This window comes from Panthera tigris, chromosome D4, assembly GCF_018350195.1.
Source record: "Panthera tigris isolate Pti1 chromosome D4, P.tigris_Pti1_mat1.1, whole genome shotgun sequence".
Classification (NCBI taxonomy): domain Eukaryota; kingdom Metazoa; phylum Chordata; class Mammalia; order Carnivora; family Felidae; genus Panthera; species Panthera tigris.
In genome coordinates this window covers 89,575,833-89,597,548 of record NC_056672.1, presented here as the reverse complement: position 1 = coordinate 89,597,548, position 21,716 = coordinate 89,575,833, and the positions used below count along the sequence as shown (strand labels likewise).

At 58.4% G+C, this 21,716-nt stretch overlaps 2 protein-coding genes across 10 annotated transcripts in view; both read right to left on the bottom strand.

The window, feature by feature from the left end:
• Positions 1-583: 583 nt before the first annotated feature.
• On the bottom strand, positions 584-7,230 carry BARHL1 (BarH like homeobox 1). Its single transcript, XM_042965097.1, has 3 exons — positions 6,765-7,230; positions 2,564-2,786; positions 584-943 (listed from the first exon to the last, which is right to left on the bottom strand). Exons 1-3 carry the CDS (start codon positions 7,228-7,230, stop codon positions 649-651), a joined length of 984 nt encoding a protein of 327 aa, XP_042821031.1. The 3' UTR covers positions 584-648.
• An 8,747-nt stretch (positions 7,231-15,977) lies between these two features.
• CFAP77 (cilia and flagella associated protein 77) overlaps positions 15,978-21,716 on the bottom strand; it is a 131,075-nt gene continuing 125,336 nt past the window's right edge. Inside the window, exons 6-8 of one of the 9 annotated variants that reach the window (XR_006210428.1) lie at positions 18,402-18,539; positions 16,550-16,601; positions 15,978-16,207 (exon numbers count right to left, since the gene is read on the bottom strand). Coding sequence is in view for 7 of the 9 variants with exons in the window: in XM_042963914.1 (XP_042819848.1) it covers positions 18,417-18,539 (123 nt within the window). In the remaining 2 variants the exon portion in view is untranslated. The other 8 variants (XR_006210427.1, XM_042963917.1, XM_042963914.1 and 5 more) reach the window with 8 other exon arrangements.

Sequence of the window (21,716 nt, the reverse complement as noted above, 5' to 3'; positions counted from 1 at the left end):
GCCTGCCCCCGGACGGAGGCTGGAGGTGGGGGCTGGGGGTCGGGGCGGTGGGCAAGCCCCCTTGACCCCTTCCTGCCTCGCCTGGGAGGGAAGAGGGCACAGGCCACAGACTCACTGATTCACGGACACGGTCACGGGCTCATGGGTCACGAATAAATAACTTCATATACACTTTGCACACCGTATGTACAGGTCTGCAGCGGGCCGGGCGCTGGGAGGGGGGGCTCCACACTCCCCTCCGCCTGGAGGGGTGCGGGGAGAGGGCTGGGTGCACAGCTGGAGCACGGAGGGGGGAGCGGGAGAGAGTGCAGCGTCGGGGTCGCCCCCACCTGCTCCCAAGGAGGGGCGGGGGTGTGTGGGGGGGAGCGCCTTGGGGAGCCGGCCGGGGGGTGGGGGCCTGTATGTACACCCGGCGAGTGGAGGCGTGGAAGCGGCTCCCTGGTGGCGTGGCCGGGACAGAGCACGCCGAGGAGGGTCAGGGAGGCTCAGTCCGGGTCCGGGCCGCAGCAGACTTGGCATCTGGCCCTTCGGGGGACTCCAGGGAGGGCCGGCCAGGGGGCCCCCGGGGAAGGGGCGTGGAAACCCCGCGCCCGGGGAGCGGCAGGCGGCAGGGGCCCACGCAGAGCCCCGGGGAGGCGGGCGGGCGCTTCACCGAGGCTGAGCGGCGCGCGGGAGGACGCCGGCCAGCGGGGGCAGCGGCGGGGGCGGCTCGCTGGCGCCCTGGAGTCCGTGGATGAGGATGCGGGGCACCAGAGGTCTCTGCAGGGCGGGCGGCGGCGCGCTGGGCCCGCGGTACAGATACAGGGCGGCGCCGGGATCCAGGTTGGAAACTAGACTCTGCGGGTAGAAATAAGGCGACGGGAACATCCGCTGGAGCGCCGAGTAATTGCCCGCCTCCGCCAGCAGCTCCAACCCGACTGCCGTCTGTCGCTTCCATTTAGTCCTGGGGACCGAAATAAACGCGGACGGCGGGGTCAGGGCTGGGGCGGCCCCAGCCCCCTGCCCCTCGCGAGTGCCCGGCCCAGAGCGCCTGCGGGGAGGCCAAGAGGGATCGCCCGAATTGGTTACTAAATAACATTTGTAATTTGCAAATAAATAATTCTCCCGTGTTCCGCGCATCGGCTCCTTTCATCTTCCACCGGGCCTTCCGTGGTATTAACCCTATTTTACAGATAAGAAAACTGAGGCCTGGGCCGTTTAAGAGCTGGTCTCCAAAGACGTAGAGCCCGGGCTGGCTGACCCCAAAGACCGGATTGTCACCTCACTACACTGTGCTCCGGGGATGCAGGGGCCCCTTGGAGTTGGGTGTTGGGGCTCCAACACTGAGGAAGGCGACCACCAGGGAGAGGATGGTGGGGGCCGGAGTGTGGACCGCAGAAGCCGGTCCGCTAGCCGTGGAGAGGGGCGCGCGGCTGCAAACACCGCGAGGCGCGAGGCGGTGGTGATTCTGACACTCTCTTGGCCACACCGGCTGCCCCCAGATCCGAGGCCTGGGAGGGGCCCCGCAGCGGACTGTGTGTCCCCGAATTCAGAGACCACCAGCCGAGTGTCCGCCGGGGGCTTAGGGGAGGCAAGGAAGTCGAGGCCATGCTGGTTCATTGCCTGAGCTTCAGCCGGGACCCCTGGGTGCACCTGGCCGGCGAGGCTGGCCCAGCCAGCCATGGGCCCACCGAGGCTGTCTCAGCCACACCAACCGCGTTTCCCTCCCTGAATTATTCATCATCATCATAATTGTGTAATTACTGTAACGGGCCTTAATTATTGATGCCCGGAGCAGTAATCGGTATTTATTATTAATGGGGAGATGTGTTCTGAGGCTTGTTTATGGAAAGCACCACTCCAGCCTCCACTGAGTGTGTGAGCGTGAGTGAGGGTGTGTGTGACTGTATGAGCTGTGTCAGTGTGTGTGTGTGTGTGTGTGTGTGTGAGTGTTTTCATCCTGTGCATGTATGGTGGAGGGAGGTTAGGAAACGCCAATCTCCCAGTCACCCTGTCCCCAAGGAGCCAGAGCTGGGTCTGTCCCTTCCTTGGGTTTCAGGACGGGAAAAGCTGCGGAGGCCAGAAGAGCCCCCCCCCCCCGCCCCGCCCCACCGGGAGAGCTCAGACAGTGCCAGACACCCACATCAGGGCTCCCCACTAGTTCCTCCCTGCCCCCAAACCCGTTCTGGACACGGAGGCCATCACCCCTCCCCAGGCCTGGCACTCCCACTGGGGAAGCTCAACGGCCCCAATGTGGGCTAAGGCTGGCACCCGGGGCAGTCATCAGGACGCTGGTGGGTGCCGGCAGGCCTTAGGCCTCTCTGCTGGCCCGTGTGTCTGTCCTCCTGTTCTGGGGAGGGGGGGGGATGCCCAGGCACTGGAGACCAGTGCAGTTCTGGCGCCCTCCCTCACTGTGAACTTGGGGCAAGGCCTTCTCCCCTGGAGGCCTCAGTTTCCTTACTTTTGCTGAGTAAGGAAAGCTCGGGGGCCCTCCCAGCGTCGCGCCGTGGACTGGTGGGTCCCTTGGAGGGGCAGTTAGGAAAGGAGGCCCTTTGCGCCCCCCACCCCCACAGCCAGGCCTCACCTGCGGTTCTGGTACCAGGTCTTGACCTGCGTGTCGGTGAGGTTGAGCGAAGCGGCGAGCTCCATGCGGTCCTGCACGCTCAGGTATTTCTGCCTCTCGAAGCTGCGCTCCAGCTGCGCCAGCTGATGGTCGGTGAAGGCCGTGCGGGCCTTGCGCGGCTTCTTCAGGCGCACAGGGGGGCTGTCCCGGGAGCTGGAGATCTCGCGGTCGCCCTCCTCCTTCACTGCGGAGACACAGCGGCGCGTCAGGGCCGGGCCTCGCCGCCTGCCCGCCGGCGCCCTCCTGCCCCAGCCGGGGGGCCCCCGCCGGCCCGCGTAAACGCGGCTCCCGGCCGCCGCGGTCCCGCCGCACTCCGGCGCGTGGGCCCGCGGCAAAGCCGCTGTTAGGCGGGACCTCCGGGGCCCCGAAACCAGGCCGTGAACCCTGGCGGAGGAGGAGGACGACGGATACCTCCGGGCACAAATGACCCAGAGCGAGGGACCAGGAGAACTCGACTCGCTCGCTCTCCGCCGCGCTCCCTGGAGGGATAAACGGAATAACCGTGATGGAGCCGAGCGACCGGCTGGAGCCGCCGCGGGGAGAAGGGGAGGGTTTGCAGCGGGTGGGCTGCTTAGGTGCGCGCTCAGGGGTGCGGGTCTGGGCCCCCGCAGCTGCACCCCGCTCTTCTGGCCGCGTGCGGACCAGGAAGGGAGGAAGCCGAGGGCCGGAATGTGGGGAGAAAAACCCGCGTGGAGAGACAAAAACCTGTTCGGCCCGCCGCGAATCGTTGTCCTAGGAAATAAATTATTGTCCGCACATCTCGCCTGGCCCTGCCGGACGCGAATCCGTAGCGATCGCTTCCGCCGTCCCTAAGCCACCTACAAACCGCGCGTTGGAGGGCGGAGCGCGGGGCGCCGGAGCCGGGAGCGCGAGGCGCTTGGAAAATTACGCGGCGCGTTCGCCCCTCAGATGCGCGCGTCGCCGTGGTCCGAGTTTCCTTGTCCCTACGAAGCCCGCTGTCGTGTGTTTCCGCCCCTCGATCGGGACACCCCGGCAGGGTCTCCCCCGCTCCGAAGGCCCAAGAATGGAACGGACAAGGCGGTTTCTTTTATCCCCCAGGCACCTTGGTTCTGGGTCGACGGCACCGAAAACGCACACTCGGTAGAGCCAACTCTGTGATCTCCCTCCTTCTCTCCCTAAAGTGACCCTACAACCCAAAGACCGTGTCCCCCAGACTGGCTGCACCAGCTGGGGCTTCCCCCTCGTTTTCTCTGTTTTCTTTTATGGTGAGTTTCATTGTGCCTGGCGTTTGCAGTGACAGGGTTCAGCTGAATGCAAGTTGATTTCTCTCTGTAGGAAACAATAATCCGGTTAATTGAGCCACTAGGGAGGGAGACTTTTCAACCGGAAAGGCAGAGGTTCTGGGCCGGGGAGGGCCCGGGCCCCGGGTACTGGAAGGGAGGCAGGCAGGCAAGCAGGGAGAGCGACTGGCTCCCGAGAAACCGGCCGTTGCTTCCCTCCCTCCGGCCTCCACCAGACTCCTTGCCCCCGGCCCCCTGAGTTGAGGCCACCCTGGGGCATGGCCACCTCAGGAGGTGTGTTGGGGTGGGCGAAATTTGGGTTCTGTCTGTGCCCGAAGGTAAAGTTGAAACAAATGTGAGGAAACAATTATTCAAATCTCAAAATGGAAATCGTGGAAACCGTACTTTTTGATGGAAATGCCCGGACTATGAAAATCCCCAACTTCTTGGGGCTGAGGTGGGGTGTGTGTGTGTGGGGGGGGGGGTTGTTGAATTTGTGATGTCAGGAAGAACGGGGTGGATACCTGGGCTTTCCTCTAATCCCTCTTTGGCACCGGCTGGAGCCTTTGGGTCCGCACTCTGTGCCTCTCAACCTCAGCCTCCAGAACAGTCTCAGCCCAATGGGACCCCGAACTCTGGTCTGGAAGCCACATCTCAGTGCCCCAGAATTCCAGGCCCAGCCTATTCGGAGCAAGGCACGGGCTTGATTTCTCCACGGACATTGGCTCCAACAGGCAGGACCTAGCGGCAGACCGCCTCACTTCAAAGCCTGGTCTCAGTTCCTTTCAGCGTGATGTTTGAGGAGCCTTTGATGCCGAAAACTCAGGATGGAACAGACCTTCCCTCTGTACCCTTCTTGGAAGAAATTATTCTTAGCATGGAAGGTGGATGGTAGTCGAATTGTTTAGATGCCCAGCCCGGCTGGCTGCTGTGCTCGGTGTGTGCGTCTCTCTCAAGGTTTCCCAACGCGGGCCCTGAAAAACTCACCTCCACGTTGGAGAACCGCTCCAGACATTGTCTTAGAGCATGTTTCCACTTTCTTGTTCGCCCTGGAGCTTTGTAAGTGCAAAGACAGCAGTGCCTGGGGTGGGGGTGGGGGTGGGGGTGGGGGTGGGCAGGGGTGAGGGAGAACTTCACCCCCCCCTCCTCTGCTCCAAACCTATTTAAGTGATATGTGGATAGCCGGCCCTCATCACCTCCCTGATCAGATATCATCAGGGACAGGAGAAGAAAATTGATATTCCAATTATCTTAAACGAAATCTCAAAATCCCACCTACAGGCAACGAAATAAAAGGAGGCAATAGCCAAGCTATCTTTGACCCCCACCAGCAGCAGGATTCTTGCCCCTTACTCTAACCATAAAGCTGGGGTGTTGTTGGGAATTATAAATAATAAACTACGATGTTATAAATATATATTTACGTTGCCTCCCTCCCCCCCCCCCCACCTCCTGTCTTTCTCCCAGGCAAGTTTTCTTTGCCTCTCTTAAACAGGCCCCAGGGGGAGGGGCAAGGGTCACTGGGCCACATGCCTCTGGACCTCCTTTCTGGGTTCTCCAGCCCAACCAGCCCTTTTTCTAGGCATGGCTGGCCCGGGGAAGCTGAAGGAGACTGGGCAGTTTCTGTGGGGAAGTGGGGGGCAGTGGGATGTGGAGTCGGGCCCCAAATGGGTTTTGGTTTGTGATCAGGGCTCGTCCAGAAAAGAATTCTTAGTTGGGAGGAGAGTGTTCAATGAGCTTCCCTTAAATTCATATCAAGACTGAGTAGAAATCAGGTACAGCAGGTGCAGGGCTCCTCATACAATAAAGAGGTTGCTTGTATTAGGGAAGGTTTGTCTCACGAAAAGGTTCCCAGAATTGATCGTAAGACTGAAAGAGCCCCACCAGACTCTAGTTTTCTGCTGGATGGGGGACACAGGGCTTTCTCCCTTGACACTCTGAGACTCCTTCCCCTCCTGCCTTCTGACCTCTTCCTAGAAAGCATTTTGCACCCCTGGCCTCACCAAGGTGGTGGCTGGGGGGTGAGAAACAAAATGAGGGGCTCTTTCCTTTCTTTCGTCCTTCCTCCCTTCCTTCCCTCTTTCCTCTTGATCCCAATCTCCACTTCCTGGTCAAGAGGGGACGTAAAAGAACCCACGACAGCAAAAAGATTCGCAGAAGGTAAAAAGGCGAGCAAAGGGGCCCCAACCCCAATAGAGGGGAAGTGGGGCTGGTCACTTGGGAGTCTCCGGGTCCCATACACGAGCTGAAGTTGGATGCACTTGAAATCAAATTCGGTGAGAACCATGGGGTGGGCGCAGGGTCCTCCCCTCTCGACCAGACCTCTGAACCCACCAGCCACCCGGCTGCTGTTTCTACTTTGGAGTGAGCCTTTCTTTTGCACGATTCCCAGGGCCCACATCACACTGGGCCCCGGTGGGAGGGGAACTCAGTTTCCCGCCTGGAAGTTCATATTAAAGGGGGGAAATGCTGATTGTTCTTAAGGCTCCACCTGAAATGTCCTGCCAGGCTTTCACTCTTATAAAAGGCTGTTCAAACAGAACCCTTTGGATTTGCCATTGCTTCGGCAAGATTTTTTTTCCCAGAGAACCGCTAGCCTGAGAGGAACCTGTTCCCGCCCGCCAGTGCCGCTGGAAAAGTGGTCCCAGGTGAAGTTTAGAAAGTTGGTTTTGTGCATTTTGCAGACTCTCTCCTGGGGCACACAGCATCCCTCTTCTGCTTTCTCCGCCCGACTCTTTTTGCTCAAAGGCGTAGCCATGGGGCCAGCTCAAAGGTTCAGACAAGACCAAAAGGTTCAGCCTGAGCCCCGGGGAACTCCAAGTGAGCACGTACATATCCCTGTGCGTGTTTGGAAATATAGCAGTTCTTAGAAATGTAGCATGCCACCCCCCCCCCCAAGGCTTCTCCTCCCGTTTTCTTACCTTTATACTCAGAGTCCGATGAGGCGTTGCTGCCACTTTTGTCCAGCTTGTCTCTAAAGTCCTCCCCAGCCTTGGCCACAAGACGGCCCCCAGGCTCAGGGGCGGCCGGCTGCCCGCTGCTAGAGTAGGGTGCACAGGCCGCCAGTGGTTTGCAGTCGGCAAGGATGTCCCTGATCAGAAAGGAGGAGGTCACGGTGCGCGACTGGGCTGGGGCCGAGAGCTGCCCAGGCTGCAGGTGAGAGTCCAAACCTGGGCCTGATGCCCCGCCAGGCCGCGGGGTGCCCGTCTCCAGACAGTCCCTTCCTGGTGAGGCTGGTGAAGAGCAGTCGCTGCTGCTCTCCGAGCGCGGACTCAGCTCCAGGGGCGAGCGGCAGTCCCCAAGCAAGGGGTCCCCCTTGGGAAGGGCGGGGCTGGCCGCACGGTGGGAGAGAATGGAGTCGATCCCAAAGCCATTGGAGCCTTCCATAGCCAAGCTGCGACCTGTCCTCCCCAAAAGCTCCCCACCCACCCCCAACCCCAGCCACCGCTGCCCCTGCCCCTAGCTGCGGGCTGGCATGGGGAAGGCGGGCAGGGAGCCTGCGGGCACCTTGGACGGAGTTCAGCCTTGGGGGAGCCGGGGAGCTCTGGGCCAACCTCCTCTGCGCATTAGATCCAAAAGGGCTCAGCGCGTCTTCTGCAGCATCGCGCCGAGCTGCCGAGCCGAGGGGGGGTGGTGGGAGTGTCAGGGAGGAATGGGAGGGAGGGTGCGCCAAGTTGGGGAGAGCAAAGGGGGAGATGGACGGCCTGAGCGCCCCTTTGGCACAGAAGAGACGCGAGGATGTTGGAATCTAAATAAAGAACGGCGTAAAAAAAAAAAAATCCAAACCGCACGCTTCCTCCAGGCTAGCAGTGGCCGAGGGCAGCGGGGTCAGAAGCGCGGATAGCTGCGGAGCCGAGCTACCAGTCGGCCGAACGGAGCGCACCTGGAGGCGTCAGCACCGCGGATAGCGGCGGCGGCGGCCCGCGGCGCATGACGCTCCACCTGGCCAGGGAGGTCCTGTCGCCGCGCTCCCTCCGCTCCGGGGGCCCGTCAGCACCGAGGACAGCGCCTCCGGCTCCGCGGTTGCAGCTCTCAGCGCGTCCTCCGCGCGCGCCTTCGCCTCCCCCCCTTCCTTTAAAAAATGAACTTGTGTCACTTTTACTTTGGGGCTGGGTTTTTTTTTTTGTTTCTTTTTTTTTTTTCGTTGTGTTGTGTTTTTTTTTTTTTTTTAAAGGGGACTCGCCCACGTGTCCCCGGAGTGATGACGCTGATTGGCTCCGGCCGATTTTGGGGGTGATGTCACGGCTCCGCAAGCCGCTGCCCGATTCCCTTTCAGTTTGATTAAAAGAGACACTGAATTAATTACAGCACAGACCCAACTGTTTACCGGCGATTTCCACACGGTTTGCTTTCATTAGGCCGGTGATGAGGCTCCTAATGAGGGTGATTAGCCGAGGGGGGCACGGGCTGGCGGGGAGGGGTCCGAAGCCGGCTGCCGCTGCCGGTGGGTCGGGATGGGAGTTTTTTTAAAGTTTTCCCCTACCCTCTTCTACAGTTATTCAAATTACTCGTCCGTGGGGCTGTCAGAGATCCTTTCTCCGCAACCCCCCCCCCCCAACGGCCCGCGTTTTTCTTCCTCCAGAGAGAGAAAGGGACTAAACCCAGTAGAGAAGGAAGTGTGTGTGTGTGTGTGTGTGTGTGTGTGTGTGTGTAAGCCCTAATCTGGTGTGGGGAAGAGATTTCGGTTTAAGACACATTGTTTCGGGGCGCTTCCGTTGGGCTCTAGATGTTTCCCGCCTAGGACTTTTGCAGCCCTCTGTCTGCTCTCTTTGGACCCCGCGGGCCTGGCAGGGCTTTGGGAAAGCCTGGTGTCAGCCTGGAAACGGGGCGGCAGGATGGTTTCGTTGCGGGGCGAGAGTGGAGAACGTGGGAAGATCCTGCCTGGGACATCGGAGACCCCGAGAAATGTGTGTGGCCCCAGGGAAGCAGCGCCCCGAGCAAAGAAGGCAGGGACCCCGACCCGGCCTGGTGTCCCGGGGGCACCGCACCGGCTGTTTTTGTGCCTCCTAACAAGGACGCGAAAGAGCTTCCCAGGGCGAGTGTAGACGTCTGCAAACGGCTTCTTTACTCCGCGCGCAGCTGGAGCTTGCCCCGGGATGTGTTTTCAAGGCAGCGCTGGAAACACTGTCTTTTCATTGTGAATAACGCGCCCCCTCGCCCTCTCCACTGCCCCAGCCGCGGTGCTCCAGTTAGGCGCCCTTCAGGGGTTGGCCTCCGGTGTCGGGGCCCAGGGCGGCGGGCAGATCTGAAGGGCGTGCGGGGCCTGGGTCCCCTTGGCACGGCCCCAGGGATCGCGACCCGCGTCTGTGGTCGAGGGCGGAGAGAGCCGAGCTGGCGCGCCTGCAGCCGGCCCCGCGGGCCCGAGGCGCCCTTCGCCAGCTCCGCGCCGGGAGCCCGGCCTGCCCCGCGCGCCTGCGAACGGCCGTTTCCCCTTCCCCACGGGCCCCTGGAAAACTACCCGGACCCGCGTCGGAGACCCCGGGGGAACAGTGAGGCCCCCGCATCCCCCCCAAACCCGAGACTCGGCCCGTGGGAGCCCCGCGCGGCCTGGCGAGCAGAAACTTTCTTCTTCCTCCAGCGAGGTTGGCGGTGGCCTCACGCCTGGCTCCCCGCGCTCTCCCCCTGCGCCCGCCGGCAGATTGGAAGCGGCCTCGCCGCCGGCCGGGTTGGGAGCGAAGACGGGCGGCTCCCCGGGGACCGCGGGCCCCGCTCGGCTGCAAGCTGTCGGGGAGGCGGGAGGGCGGGCGCCGAGGGGCCTCGAGCAGACAGGCCCTCCGCCCCGGCTGGGCCGCGGTTGCAGTGGGCGCCTCCCCGCCGCAGGCCGGCCGGCAGGTCGTTCATTTTCGTTAGGTGGATGGGGAGGGGGACATAAATCACAAGGGCCCGGCAGCCCCCACCTTGGGCCTGGTTCCTGCTCTGGGCGCCTCTGGAGGCTTTTCCACTCCACTCTCTCACCCCACCCCTGCTCTTGGGGCCTAGCGGCTGCATCTCCGGAGCAACCCCACCCCCACCGGGTACTCAAGGTCTCAACTCAGGTCAACAGGATCCCCCACCCTGGGCTTCTTAGAGGGTCAGGCTGCTCCCCAAGGCCCCGATTCATGGACCCCGCCAGGTCAGGAGGAAAACACTGTCCTGCTCTGGCCCACAGGTGGGTCTTGAGCGGCCCCTGCCCTGGGCGGATCTGCGTCTGGCAGAGCACGGACCTTTTCTGGCCTCCTGGTCTCAGGCTGGGGTTTGGATCCCGCACCCGGCGAAAACCAAGCCACCGCGAAGCCTTCAGTAGCGCTGGGCACCGCGTCCGCGGGGGGGATCGGAGCCACAGCAGGATGTGAGGTGTGCGTGTGCTGTGCGAAAGAAAACCTTTTCCAGTTGAAAAGAACAGCAGGAACCCCAACTTCCCGCAGCCCTGGCGGGCTTCTCAGCACTCCTTGGAGCCCAAGAATAGTTAGCAAGTTGTTAGGGTACCATCATTAGTGTTGCATTATCACGGTCTCTTCTAATATAGAACACGGTAGGCAATTTATTTCATCTGGAATTTTGTCTGACATTCAGCATCTCTCATTAATCTCGTTTTATTCCTATCAGGCTGTTTCCAGCTCCACCACCAGGCCTCCCCCTGTCTCTTTGCCCCATCCCCTCTCTGGCTCTTGCGTGGAGGCCTGTCCAGAGCCCCAGAGGCTTGTGTGTGCTCCCCTGAGTTCTTGGTTAGCTGGGAAGGCACCCAGGAATTGGCATTTGCCTAAGCTTCCCGGGGGAGGGGGGTTCCTGGGGGGATATAAGGGCTTTGAGGTCCAGCAAAGCTGAGTGTGGACCATAACAAGTGACTTAATATCCGAAAGCTCCCTTTACATAGCAGGAAGCAGACCTCTCTCCCTCTCCCCAGCCCAGTCCCCTGCCCTCGGCTGTCTTGGCTCCCCGCCCCCAGGAGGGAGAGGGCCTGGTGGAGGGGCAGGGGGGGCTTCAAGGGAAGTAAAGTGAGGGAGCGTGACAAGGGCACCTTCTCAATGGAGCTCCCAGGACTACTCCGTCTAAACCAAGGGCTGGAGCTCCAGCACCCAGGCTCCCTTTTCTGGATTCCAAACCCACCTCCCCACCCTCCCCAACTCATGCTCTGTCTCTGTCTCTCTCAAAAATAAACATGAAAAAAAAGTTTATTTATTTTTGAGAGAGACAGAGCATGAGCTGGGGAGGGGCAGAGAGAGAGAGAGGGAGACACAGGATCCGAAGCAGGCTCCAGGCTCGGAGCCGTCAGCACAGAGCCCGACGCGGGGCTCCGTCCCACGGGCCGTGAGATCATGACCTGAGCCGAAGTTGGACGCTTCACCGACTGAGCCCCCCAGGCACCCCTGAGGTTGCTTTAAAACACAAACAAAACCAACTTCAGCCCCTCCTTGGACCCAGGTCCCAATCCACTTTTCCACAGACAGAGAGATACCCACCGAGAAGGAGCTGTCACTCTTCTCCAGGGGCAGGAAGGACATCATCGGCGCAGACCAGTCTTCAGAAGACCCGAGCTCCGGCCCCGCCCTTACTCTGGACAGAGCATCTCTCTTGCCTGGACCTCAGCTTTCCTTTTGATACAAAGACGTTGAACATCGGAGGTTTGTAGTGAGGGTCACAGGTGGAAGAGGCCCTTGGATGGCAATGAAGCGGCCTGCCTATAGAATCTGCATCCTGCTTCACCTGGAGCTCTTGCCTTGGGTTTGGCCTTGGGTCAGGGATGGGCCTGATTGCTTCCGGGCCTCCGGCCGGGCCACGCTTCTTACCAACTCCTTCTTCCCAGCTTCACCTCTCTCTCCACTGAATGCTACCCGCCCCCAGCATGGAGGAGGGATTGTCCTGGCCACACACGGGGCAGATGTGCCCAAAGCTTGCTGAGAATGATCCTCAGGTCTTCTCGGCTCACAAAGAATTGTGACTTGAATGCCACTCAAGGTTCTGGGTAACTGGGGCTAAGGGCAGGACAGTGTGGCCTGGGAGGGTGCTTGGCCGGATGGACTGCAGCACTGGCTGGACTTGAAGCAGAATCCCGGCTCTAGAGTCCACGCTGGGGCTAAGGTGGGACACGTGAGGTGAGTCGCAGGGATCTTTACTGAAACCACGGCTATTCGGTCCATCAGTGGTTTTGAAATTTTGATTAAAAAAAAAATATATATATATATATATGGCATCAGGGGCGCCTGGGTGGCTCTGTTGATTAGGTGTCCGACTCTTGATTTCAGCGCAGGTCATGATCTCTCAGTTTGTGGGTTCAAGCCCCGCATAGGGCTCTGCGCTGACAGTGCGGATCCTGCTTGGGATCCTCTTTCTTCCTCTCTCTCTGCCCCTCCCCTGTGCTAGCTCACACACGCTCTCTCAAAAATAAGCCAATGAACTTAAAAAGAAGGAAGGGTTCAAAAAAATATTGCACTAAAATATTGTTTGTCTCCGTTACGGGGAATTGGGGGGCAGTCCTGTAAATTTTGTGCCTTAGGCAAGGGCCTTATCTGCCTTAGTCCCAGCCGTGGTCCGTGGTCCCAGCCCTGTGCTGTAACCTTGAGCACCTTCGGAGCCGTGTTTTTTTCAGCTGTGAGAGGAGGACGATGTTGGCCACTTTACGTGGTCTTCACGAAGGCTCCGCCCTGGGCTCTGATCCTGGAGAACAGCGGTTATGCAATTCGTGGTCCCAACAACAACCAGAGACTTTTCTCTGGCGGGTTATCTTGTCTCGCTAGCCCCCACCGCAGAGGTCAGCTCCCCTCTTTGCCCAGCGCCTTCCACCTAAAACCTGTCTTTAATGTGGAGTGGGCACGGGACCTGGATGATATAGGCCAGGCCCGGATGCTAATATCTCCCTGCTCTGCAAACAGATGGGTTGGACAAGGATTTGGGCAATTTGTGGGCCGTCAAGGTCACGCTGTTCTCAACCATTTGTGTTGGTTGAGCTCAAAACCCCATGGAGCTCCTGAAACCAGAAAGAGAACATATTCTCTATCTTCCTCTCTTCCTCCTCCCCTCCTTCCCACCTTTGTACCCTCCCCGCTTTTTCTTTCCTTTCCTCCCTCCCTCCCTCCCTCCCTTTTATCCTTTTGAGCATGCACTCTGGCCTGTGCACCATGCTAGATGCTGGTGATGCCATGGGGAATGTGACAGAAAGGACCCGACTCATGGATCCAACAAGAGCAATGGTGCCCGTCAACCCAGGCTTCTTTTCATAGATAATTTCTCATCTGTGGATTCAAATTTAAAAGTTACCGGGGCACCTGGGTGGCTCAGTTGGTGAAGCGTCTGACTTCAGCTCAGGTCATGATCTTGAGGTCTGTGGGTTCGAGCCCTGCGTCGGGCTCTGTGCTGACAGCTTAGAGCCTGGAGCCTGCTTCGGGTTCTGTGTCTCCCTCTCTCTGCCCCTCCTCTGCTCTCTCTCTCTCTCTCTCTCTCTCTCTCAAAAATAAATAAACATTGAAAAAAACCTAAAATTTACCTGCATTCAGTCCTAGGAACCTGTGTAAAAAGCCAACCTAGTTTCCTTCCTTCTTCCTCCCTTCCCTCCTCCCTCCCTTCCTTCCTTCCTTCTCTCTGTCTTTCTTTCTTCCTTTCATGATTTCAAGCATCAAAGCATTTCCCAAGTACAAAAGAAATGCAGCAAAAAGATTGTTTTGGTCCAAAAAGCCCAATGCGAGACAAGGTAGCTGTTTGGAAACAGACCTGTCTGGCTTCAGTGAGGTTCACTTGGGCACCTGCACGGCTGGTCTGCTTGCTGCCATGGAGATGTGCCTTCCCTAGACCCCAAACCTGTGATTTCTAAACCAGCACCAGTTGAGGCGCTGGGATGGGTGAACCAAAAAGGCAAACCATCTCTGTCTAGATCCCGGGGCCAACCCTGGAGACTGGGTTTAGATCTATGACCCACCAGTATGGCTTCCTCGTCAGGCTTCTGGCCACCCCCTGCCAGACAGGAGCAGAAATCACCATTGGCTCACTGCTCCCAGCCCTGATGAAAATGCCGCACAACAGACTCCGGAACCCCATCTCTTTTCCTCTGGCCAAGGAAACAATGGATCTGGTTCTATGTCGGAGACGGAGATGGAGACGGAGAGGGAGAGGGAGAGGGAGAGGGAGAGGGAGGGGCGAGAGGAGAGAGTGAATGAGGCTTGGGCTCTGGTTTGAAAATCCCGAAGTGGGGGCACCTGGGTGGCTCAGTCGGTTGAGCATCCGGCTCTCGATTTCAGCTCAGATCATGATCTCATGGTTCATGGGTTCGAGCCCCACATTGGGCTCTGTGCTGAGCCTGGAGCCTGCTTGGGCTTCTAGCTCTTTCCCTCTCTCTCTGCTCCTCCCCCGCTAGCTCTCTCTCTCTCAAAAATAAACTTAAAAAAAAAATCTGGACGTAGACTGGAGGCCGTCTATGAAAAGAAAAGCTGACCAACCACCCAGGAGGTCTGTCCCCGTGCTACCTTGGCTGCTAAGTCACTCTGCAACCCTCCAGTCTTCTCGGGCCGGACTGGATGCTTGCTCAAGCCCTTCCCTGTTCATGAGTCCTGTTTCCAGAGTCCCCATCTCAACACTCCATGCCTGCACTCGCTCCCCTTTTTGCCGAGTGCTCATCGGCACAGCCACGGTCCCCTCCCACCTCAGAGGGCACTTCAGGGCATTTCCGGCTGACCAGGTGAGGGTCCAGCTGCTTCCCTGTGGTCCTTGAAGACGGTGCACGTGGGCCTCTTTGGTTAAGGTGCATTGCTGCTAAGAAACTCAACCAGGGGTAGAATGCCAACCAGCAGGGAAAGGAGCAAAACCAGGGGGACAAGGCCATAGCTCTGGTGACGGCCACCCTCCCACGGCATTTATTGGTGGTGGAGGAGGAGGACTAAGCTAAGCTAAGTTCTCCCCATTTCCGCCCATCTCGGAGAAGTCGTTTTAGGGGCACGCTCTGGGCCATGTGGTGGACTGGCCACTGGCCTGGGGCTCGCTCACTGTCCCCAGGCCTCCTTGGACATCTGCTTTGGGGAAATCAAGGCCCCTCCCGGCTGGAACCTTCAGGGACTGGACCCTGGGTCTTGAAGGGCAGACACAGCAACCCCAGTTGTGCTGGCCCCCTGCCCCCACCCCCGCAGCCAGGGCCCAACGCAAGCAGCACAAGTGTTTGGGGGACGCAATGAGATACCCAAGACAGATGAAGCAGACCGGAATCTGACCCGGGGCTCGGTGTGGGCACAAATAATTAATGAGGAGGGAAGGACGGAGCTGGGGGAGGGCGGTGGGGAGGGAAGGGCCAGGGACTTCCGCGGCCTCCACTCGAGCCTGCCAGCGGGTGGCGCTGTAGGACAAGGAGCTGAGGGACTCTCGGAGGCGAGCCGCTCAGGCCTGGGTGGGGAGCTCCCAGAAGCTGGGACCTCCAGGACAGGACAGGGGGAGCCGCTCCCAGGGCACCTGTCACAGCCCCAGAAAGTCTCCCAGCACGGCGCGGCCCACCCTGCTGGGACACACGACGTGATCGCATAAGCGAAAGAGACGTCCGCTAGCTTTTTCTGGCCAACTCCGTACTTCCCCTGGGCCCGGGTCCTTGGAAAGAAAAGCAGGCCTGGAGGGGCCACATCCGGGCATCTCTCTCTTTGCCACAGCCGAGCTTGCCCCGCCCGGCCTTTGGCGGACAGAACCTAATTTCGGGCCCTTCTGGAAATTCTGCGTCCTGATGCACCCCCTTCCTCTTCCTGTAGGGGACACGAGCAAAACAGTGGGTTCAGTTCAAACTACCTTCACCTTCCTGATGTACCTGGACACAAAGGCTTTTTGTTCCTTTGAAAGCACACTCTCATCCCTCAATTGCTGATAGGATTCCAGTTGCCCCTTTCACTGTGATTTATTTATTTATTAAAAAAAATTTTTTTTTAAATGGTCATTTATTTTTGAGAGAGAGAGAGAACGAACACAAGCGGGGGAGGGACAGAGAGAGAGGGAGACGCAGAATCCGAAGCAGGCTCCAGGCTCTGAGCTGTCGGCACAGACCTCGATGCGGGGCTCGAACCCATGAACTGTGAGATCAGGACCCGAGCTGAAGTCTGACGCTTAACCGACTGAGCCCCCCAGGCGCCCCTGTGCTTTAGTAATAAGAAGATAATTCACATTAATCTATTGCTTAAAAGTGCCAGACTTAAAAGTGAGTTGGTCATGCCGTACACATTCTTTAATCGTTATCTAGCTCAAGGAGATGTCCTACACTGTCCTGCCTCACAGACGAGGCATAGAGAGGTTGAGACACTTGGTCGAGGCCACACAGGGATTAGTTGAGGAGGCCAGGCCTCACGCTCTCGGCCACATGCGATGGCTGCCGGCTCAGTGGCCGGGTCCCGCGGGCTCTCTTGTGCTCCCACACCAGGCTCGCTGCTCCCTGTGGGGTCACAAGGCTTCAGGGTGGCTTTGGCCAAAATCAGTGGGGATGCTTGTTCCTCTCGGACTCGTGCGGCAGGAGGAGGACTTCTGGCCCTTGGTGTAGGTTGGGGTCTGACAAGGCCCTGGCTGGGCCAGGTTCCTGAGTGGTGTTAGTATGTGTGGGATTTGTATGGGATTGGGACGCATGTGTGGGGTGGGGAGGGCTGATTGAGAAATGCAGTCAGACTCGTCAACACCAGACTTGGATGTGCCTCCCTGCCCAGCACTCGGCCTGCAAGGCGCGTGAGCCGTAGTGGACATTCCTGCGGGGGGTCCTTCCACGGATATCACGGGCACTTACCGTATGTCGGGCCCTTGGGATCTTAGGTCCCCGATCCCACGCCACATCCCTGCTAGAGGAGAGACCGGCAGTGAAAAAGGCGTCGTTGTTTTGTAAGGAGTAAAACAAGCCGGTGTGAGTTTTATTGGTGGCTATTTCGCGGAAGACCTTTCGCGCAGGGGACTTGATGTTGGCGCTAAGATCTGGATGACAGGAAGCGATGGGCAGGTGACGGTCGGGGGCCCAGGTGTTCCAGGGAGAAGTGGAAGCAGACAGAAAGCGTAAGGCAGGAGCAAGGGCCGTGGGCCGGGTGAGGGGTGTGGAGGTTCCTTCGAGAGCGACGGAAGCTGCTGGAATGCTAAGGGGCTACTCTGTGGAGAATATGGTTGGGAGGGGAAGGGTTGGGATGTTTTGGAAGAGGCGTTGACAGGCTGCTTGCTAGACTCGAGGTGGGAGAGGATGCTCCAGCAGGTCGATGGTGGTGTCGCCCAGGAGAAGGGAAAAACGGAGGGAGAAGCAAGTTTGGTGGGGAGAAAGGGAAGTCAAGTGCTCTGTCTCGTCTGTGTTGGTTTGCACCGAACAGCAGACGCTTGAGTGGAGACGTCAAGCGGGCAGTTGGGTAAGTGAGTCTGAAATCCCGGGGAGAGCTCTGGGCTGAAGAGGAGTCGTTGGAATTTTCAGACGAGAAAAGGGATTTAAAACCTCGAGGATGTGCCCGGCTTCATACAGACACGGCGGGGACGTGTCAGAGAAGGTAATGTGCCTCGGAGAGCGTCCGGGTCGGAACGCCGTCGGAAGAGGGTGACGCTGGTCCTTGCTACTGGCTTACTGGTTTTCAAATAAAGATACAGCGGGAGGGGGACAAATAGCACTTTTCATTTAAAATAGACCGATAGGGGCGCCTGGGTGGCGCAGTCGGTTAAGCGTCCGACTTCAGCCAGGTCACGATCTCGCGGTCCGTGAGTTCGAGCCCCGCGTCAGGCTCTGGGCTGATGGCTCGGAGCCTGGAGCCTGTTTCCGGTTCTGTGTCTCCCTCTCTCTCTGCCCCTCCCCCGTTCATGCTCTGTCTCTCTGTCCCAAAAATAAATTAAAAACGCTGAAAAAAAAATTTTAAAAAATAAAATAAAATAAAATAAAATAAAATAGACCGATAGACGATTTGTGGGGAGAAGGCAAGAACACGCGGAGAGATTGGGGTCAGAAGCACGCAGCAGTTTGGCCGAACTCAGGAGTCCTCAGCCCGTGCATCGTCAGCCCACCTACTGGCCCGGAAGACTGTCTCCTTTGGGCCGGGGTTGCCCTTCCAAGGTCAGCCTGGCTGGAGAAGCCTGTGTTGGCCTGTGTGTGTGATTGACAGGTCCCCGGCGTGGAGGGCGTCGGGGGGAGGCCCCGAGTCAGGGGCACGGGCTCTTCCCATTCACTGCCAGGGGCCCCAGAGAGATCATACCGGCATGGTGAGACATCAGGCATCCCCCAAAGAACAGTTACACTCGTGTTCAGAATATAAAATGAGGGCTTTTCAAGCACGTTACTGTCACACTTTCTGCAGGAAATACACAGGTTGTTCTTAACGCTCAATGGGCAGAGCGTAGGAACTGACCCTTAGCTCGGGGTCTAACATCTGCCTTGTCATTCGGGTTTATCAGGTGAGGGCTCGAGAACCGAGGGTGGGTGGGTTCCTGGAGGAGGGGGAATCCCTAGGTTGAGGGTTTGGGGGTGGTGAGTAAGTATTGGCTGACCTGAGAAGGATTGGCCACCTACGACCTGAGTCTGAGGTCCTTGCCAAAGCAGAAGCCACGTAAAAATGGCGGGGGGTGGGGGGAGTCTAAAGCGAGCTGGGGCGAGGAAGGTGAGTGCTTCGGGAGTTTTCTACCGTGTCAAGAAGGCTCTAGGGGTGGGTGTAGTTGCCCATCCGCAGGGTCCCCTGGCGCACCGCGTGTTCTTCCTGGTGGGCTTTGATTGCTCTCTGACGGTCCGCCTCGGTGAAGAAAGTATCAAGATGGGGGGGCACCTGTGGTTAGAAGGGAGAGCGGGTCAGCGGGCATGAGGCTCCTCCCAGGTGCTCCCGTCCTCTCCTTGCCCGCCCCCTGCTTCTATCTTAGAGCCAGAACACAAGTCATCTGTGAGGGGAAGATGTAAGGAGGAAGTGCTGGGCTGTGAGCATCGTGGCACTGAGGGGGTGACGGGCCACAGACAGAAGGCAGTCTTTCTTTCTTTCTTTCTTTCTTTCTTTCTTTCTTTCTTTCTTTCTTCTTGCTTTCTTGCTTCCTTCCTTCCTTCCTTCCTTCTTTCTTTCTTTCTTTTTGAATTTTTAAGTTTACTTATTTATTTTGAGAGAGAGTGCAAGCAGGGGAGGGGCAGAGAAGGGGGTGGGGAGAGAGAATCCCAAGCAGTTTCCACGCTGTCAGCGCAGAGCCCGATGCAGGGCTCGAACTCACGAACTCTGAGATCATGCACTGAGCTGAAATCAAGAGTCAGACGCTTAACTGACTGAGCCCCCCCAGGCGCCCCCCAGCATGTTTCCTTCTGTCCAGCTCATTGCCGGGGCAGATGTGTGTGTGTGTGTGTGTGTGTGTGATAAATATCACCTGACGACTGGAGTCCCTGTGCAGTGGGACCCAACAGCCTGCACTGCCCTTCATCTGCTGATTTTCCACCATGAAAACCCCCAAACAACCCACCCTCTCCAGGGGGTACCTCCTGGCCCAGTTAGTGCTCCTTCCTGGGGGTCCACTCCAAGCACGGCCTGCCAGGGGGCAGCCGCCCAAGGAGATAATAGTACCAGAACCAGAGTTCAAGAATGCCACCCTTCCGGAGGAAACTTGAGACACGGATCCAACCAGCGTCTCTTCGGCTACAATGTTATGCAATCAGTATTCCAGTCTGCCTTTCCTTCTCAAGAAATGTTGGTGGGCGAAAACCCCTCCTGTCTCCTGGGTCTGTTATGTCACCTCCAATAGCAAGAAACCCCCCCCCTAAAATGGCATTTCTCCTTTAGGATAACCTATAGGAGGCCCAGGGTAGGAAGGTTTTGTGCCCCTTCCTTCTTCCTCCCTCCCTCCCTCACTTCCTTCCCTTTCCTTCCTTCCTTCTCCTTCCTTTCTTCCTCTCTCCCTTCCTCCCTTCCTCCTCTCACGCATTCATGCAACACATATTTATTGAGTAAATAAATATGTGCTCTGTGCCAGGCACTGGGGATACAGCAGGAAACAAGAGGGATTTTCTGTCCACTCAGGAAGGAGCAGACAGCGGCAATAATTATGCAGCTGTTTCATTAGAACTGAGACAGCCAGGCAGGGGTGTGCAGTGAGCACAGACAGCATGAGCTCAGCCCTCAACGGGAGTCAGGACTCCCCCCCCCCCCCCCGCCCCGGGAAGAGGCGTGAAGGGGAGGCTGGAAGGGCGAGCAAGGGTTTCCCAGGCTAAGGGGACAGCATGCGCACTGGCCCCCAGGCCCACGGGAGCCCCAGCTCACATGGGGACGAGGATGGCAGGAGTTCCCTTTGGGTTTGTAGGAGCAGCTGAAGGCTGTTCAGGATGACAAAGCGGGACCCATTCTTGTCAAGAATCCAGGCCCGGGGCCACCCTCTGGGGTGGGTAGCTAAGCCCCAGTGCCGCGGGCAGCCTTTCAGGGTGGAAAGGTGAGGGAAAGGAAAGACGGGGAAAGGATAAGATAGTAAAAGGCAGTAGATAACAAGGGGCTTGGAAGGAGTCTCTGGGCTTGGGGACCCGTATGGTGGTGCCCGTCTGGGAACAGAGAGGCCTGGGACCTCCCCACCCCTGGGAAAAGTCATGACCCTTAACCAGAGCTTGTGGCCCAACTGGTTGCCTGATGGCAGAGAGCCGGGTGATGCCTCTACTGAGCCCAGGTGCAGGGGTGATGTGACCTCCTGGTCCCCTGCAGCCTGATCTGCTGCCTTGCTCTGGGACACCGCCAGGCTCCCCCGGTCCAGGGTCTGGGCCACCCCTCAGGGTCAGCCAGACCTTTACTGTGGGCTGTCTGGCCTCAGGTCCAGGGGCTGTGTGCCCGCCATCAGGGTACCTGAGGGCCCAGTGGGATCCAAGTGGACTGTGTCCATCATTTTACAGACGAGGGGACTGAGGCCCAGAGCAGTTTGTCCAGGGTTGGGTGCACAGGGAATCGGTGTCGGAGACACTGTTCTAGTCTCCACCCCACCCCCACCGCCCGGGGCACTAAGTTGTGGATTCTTTCTAGAAAATTCTGCTGCAGCCACAGGTCACGCTGTGTCTGGGTGTCCCCTCCCGCCACAACTCGCTCATGAGGTTGAAAGGGAGTAGGGGGTTACAGACGCTCGTTAGGGGCTCATAAAAGTCAGCTGGTGGCGGGTTGATTTAGTTGTTAGTGCAAGACAGAAACCATGTTCTTCATTCTTGGGCAGGTAGACCCCTTTGGAGACTCTGCAGGAAGCCATGGGCCCTCTCCCTGGGGAGGAAAATGCCCCAGGTCCTAACACACACGACGGTGTGGGTCGTCACTTCAAGATTTGCGGACCCTGTGGACCGTCTGGGGCAGCGCTTCTTGGACGTGCATCAAGATCATCCGGGGCTCTTGGGACCCAGGCAGAGCCGGAGGTGCCACAGGCACCTGATGCATGCCTGGCCCCGGGGCTCAATACCTGTGCTCAACTCGTTTCGGTCAATCAAACCACGATCTCGTTCTCAGCTCCATCTCCAGGTTCAGAAAAGCCACCAAGTGGCCACGCAAACGTTATCGGGAAGAGAGAAGACCCCGCACTTCATGGAGGAGGAACAGAGCCAACAAACAAAAGGCTTCCGAGGTGCGCCTTCGTGCCCCTTCTGGCAAGGGATGGCTTGATTTTTACACCGTGACACGATTTTCCTGACACCCATGCTTTGCAAGAAGGCAGCCAGGGATGCTCAGGAAGGCTGGCACTCTGGGTCTCCAGAGGCGTCATGGGCGCCTTGGCTGATTCAGAGGCCCAGCCGGCTGGGACTCTTAGGTGTCCACGGCCTCCTGTAGCATTCAGAGTGGCAATAGTGTCCTCCTTGGTGGCCAGCCGCCAATGGCTCTTGACAGGGAAGTGTAACTCCGTAGCCCACATCTTTGCTATTTCCGTGCATCCCCCCACAACCCCCCCAAAAAGATATGTACACCACTGGAATCTGTGGATGTGATCTTATTTGTAAAAAAAAAAAAAAAGGTCTT

Coding starts and splice junctions, on each gene's coding strand:
- BARHL1 (XM_042965097.1), bottom strand. CDS start 7,230: ATGGAAGGCTCCAATGGCTTTGGGATCGACTCCATTCTCTCCCACCGT. Junction 2,787..6,764: donor ATCGGACTCTGAGTATAAAG/GTAAGAAAACGG, acceptor GTGTCTCCGCAG/TGAAGGAGGAGGGCGACCGC. Junction 944..2,563: donor ACCTGGTACCAGAACCGCAG/GTGAGGCCTGGC, acceptor TTCGGTCCCCAG/GACTAAATGGAAGCGACAGA.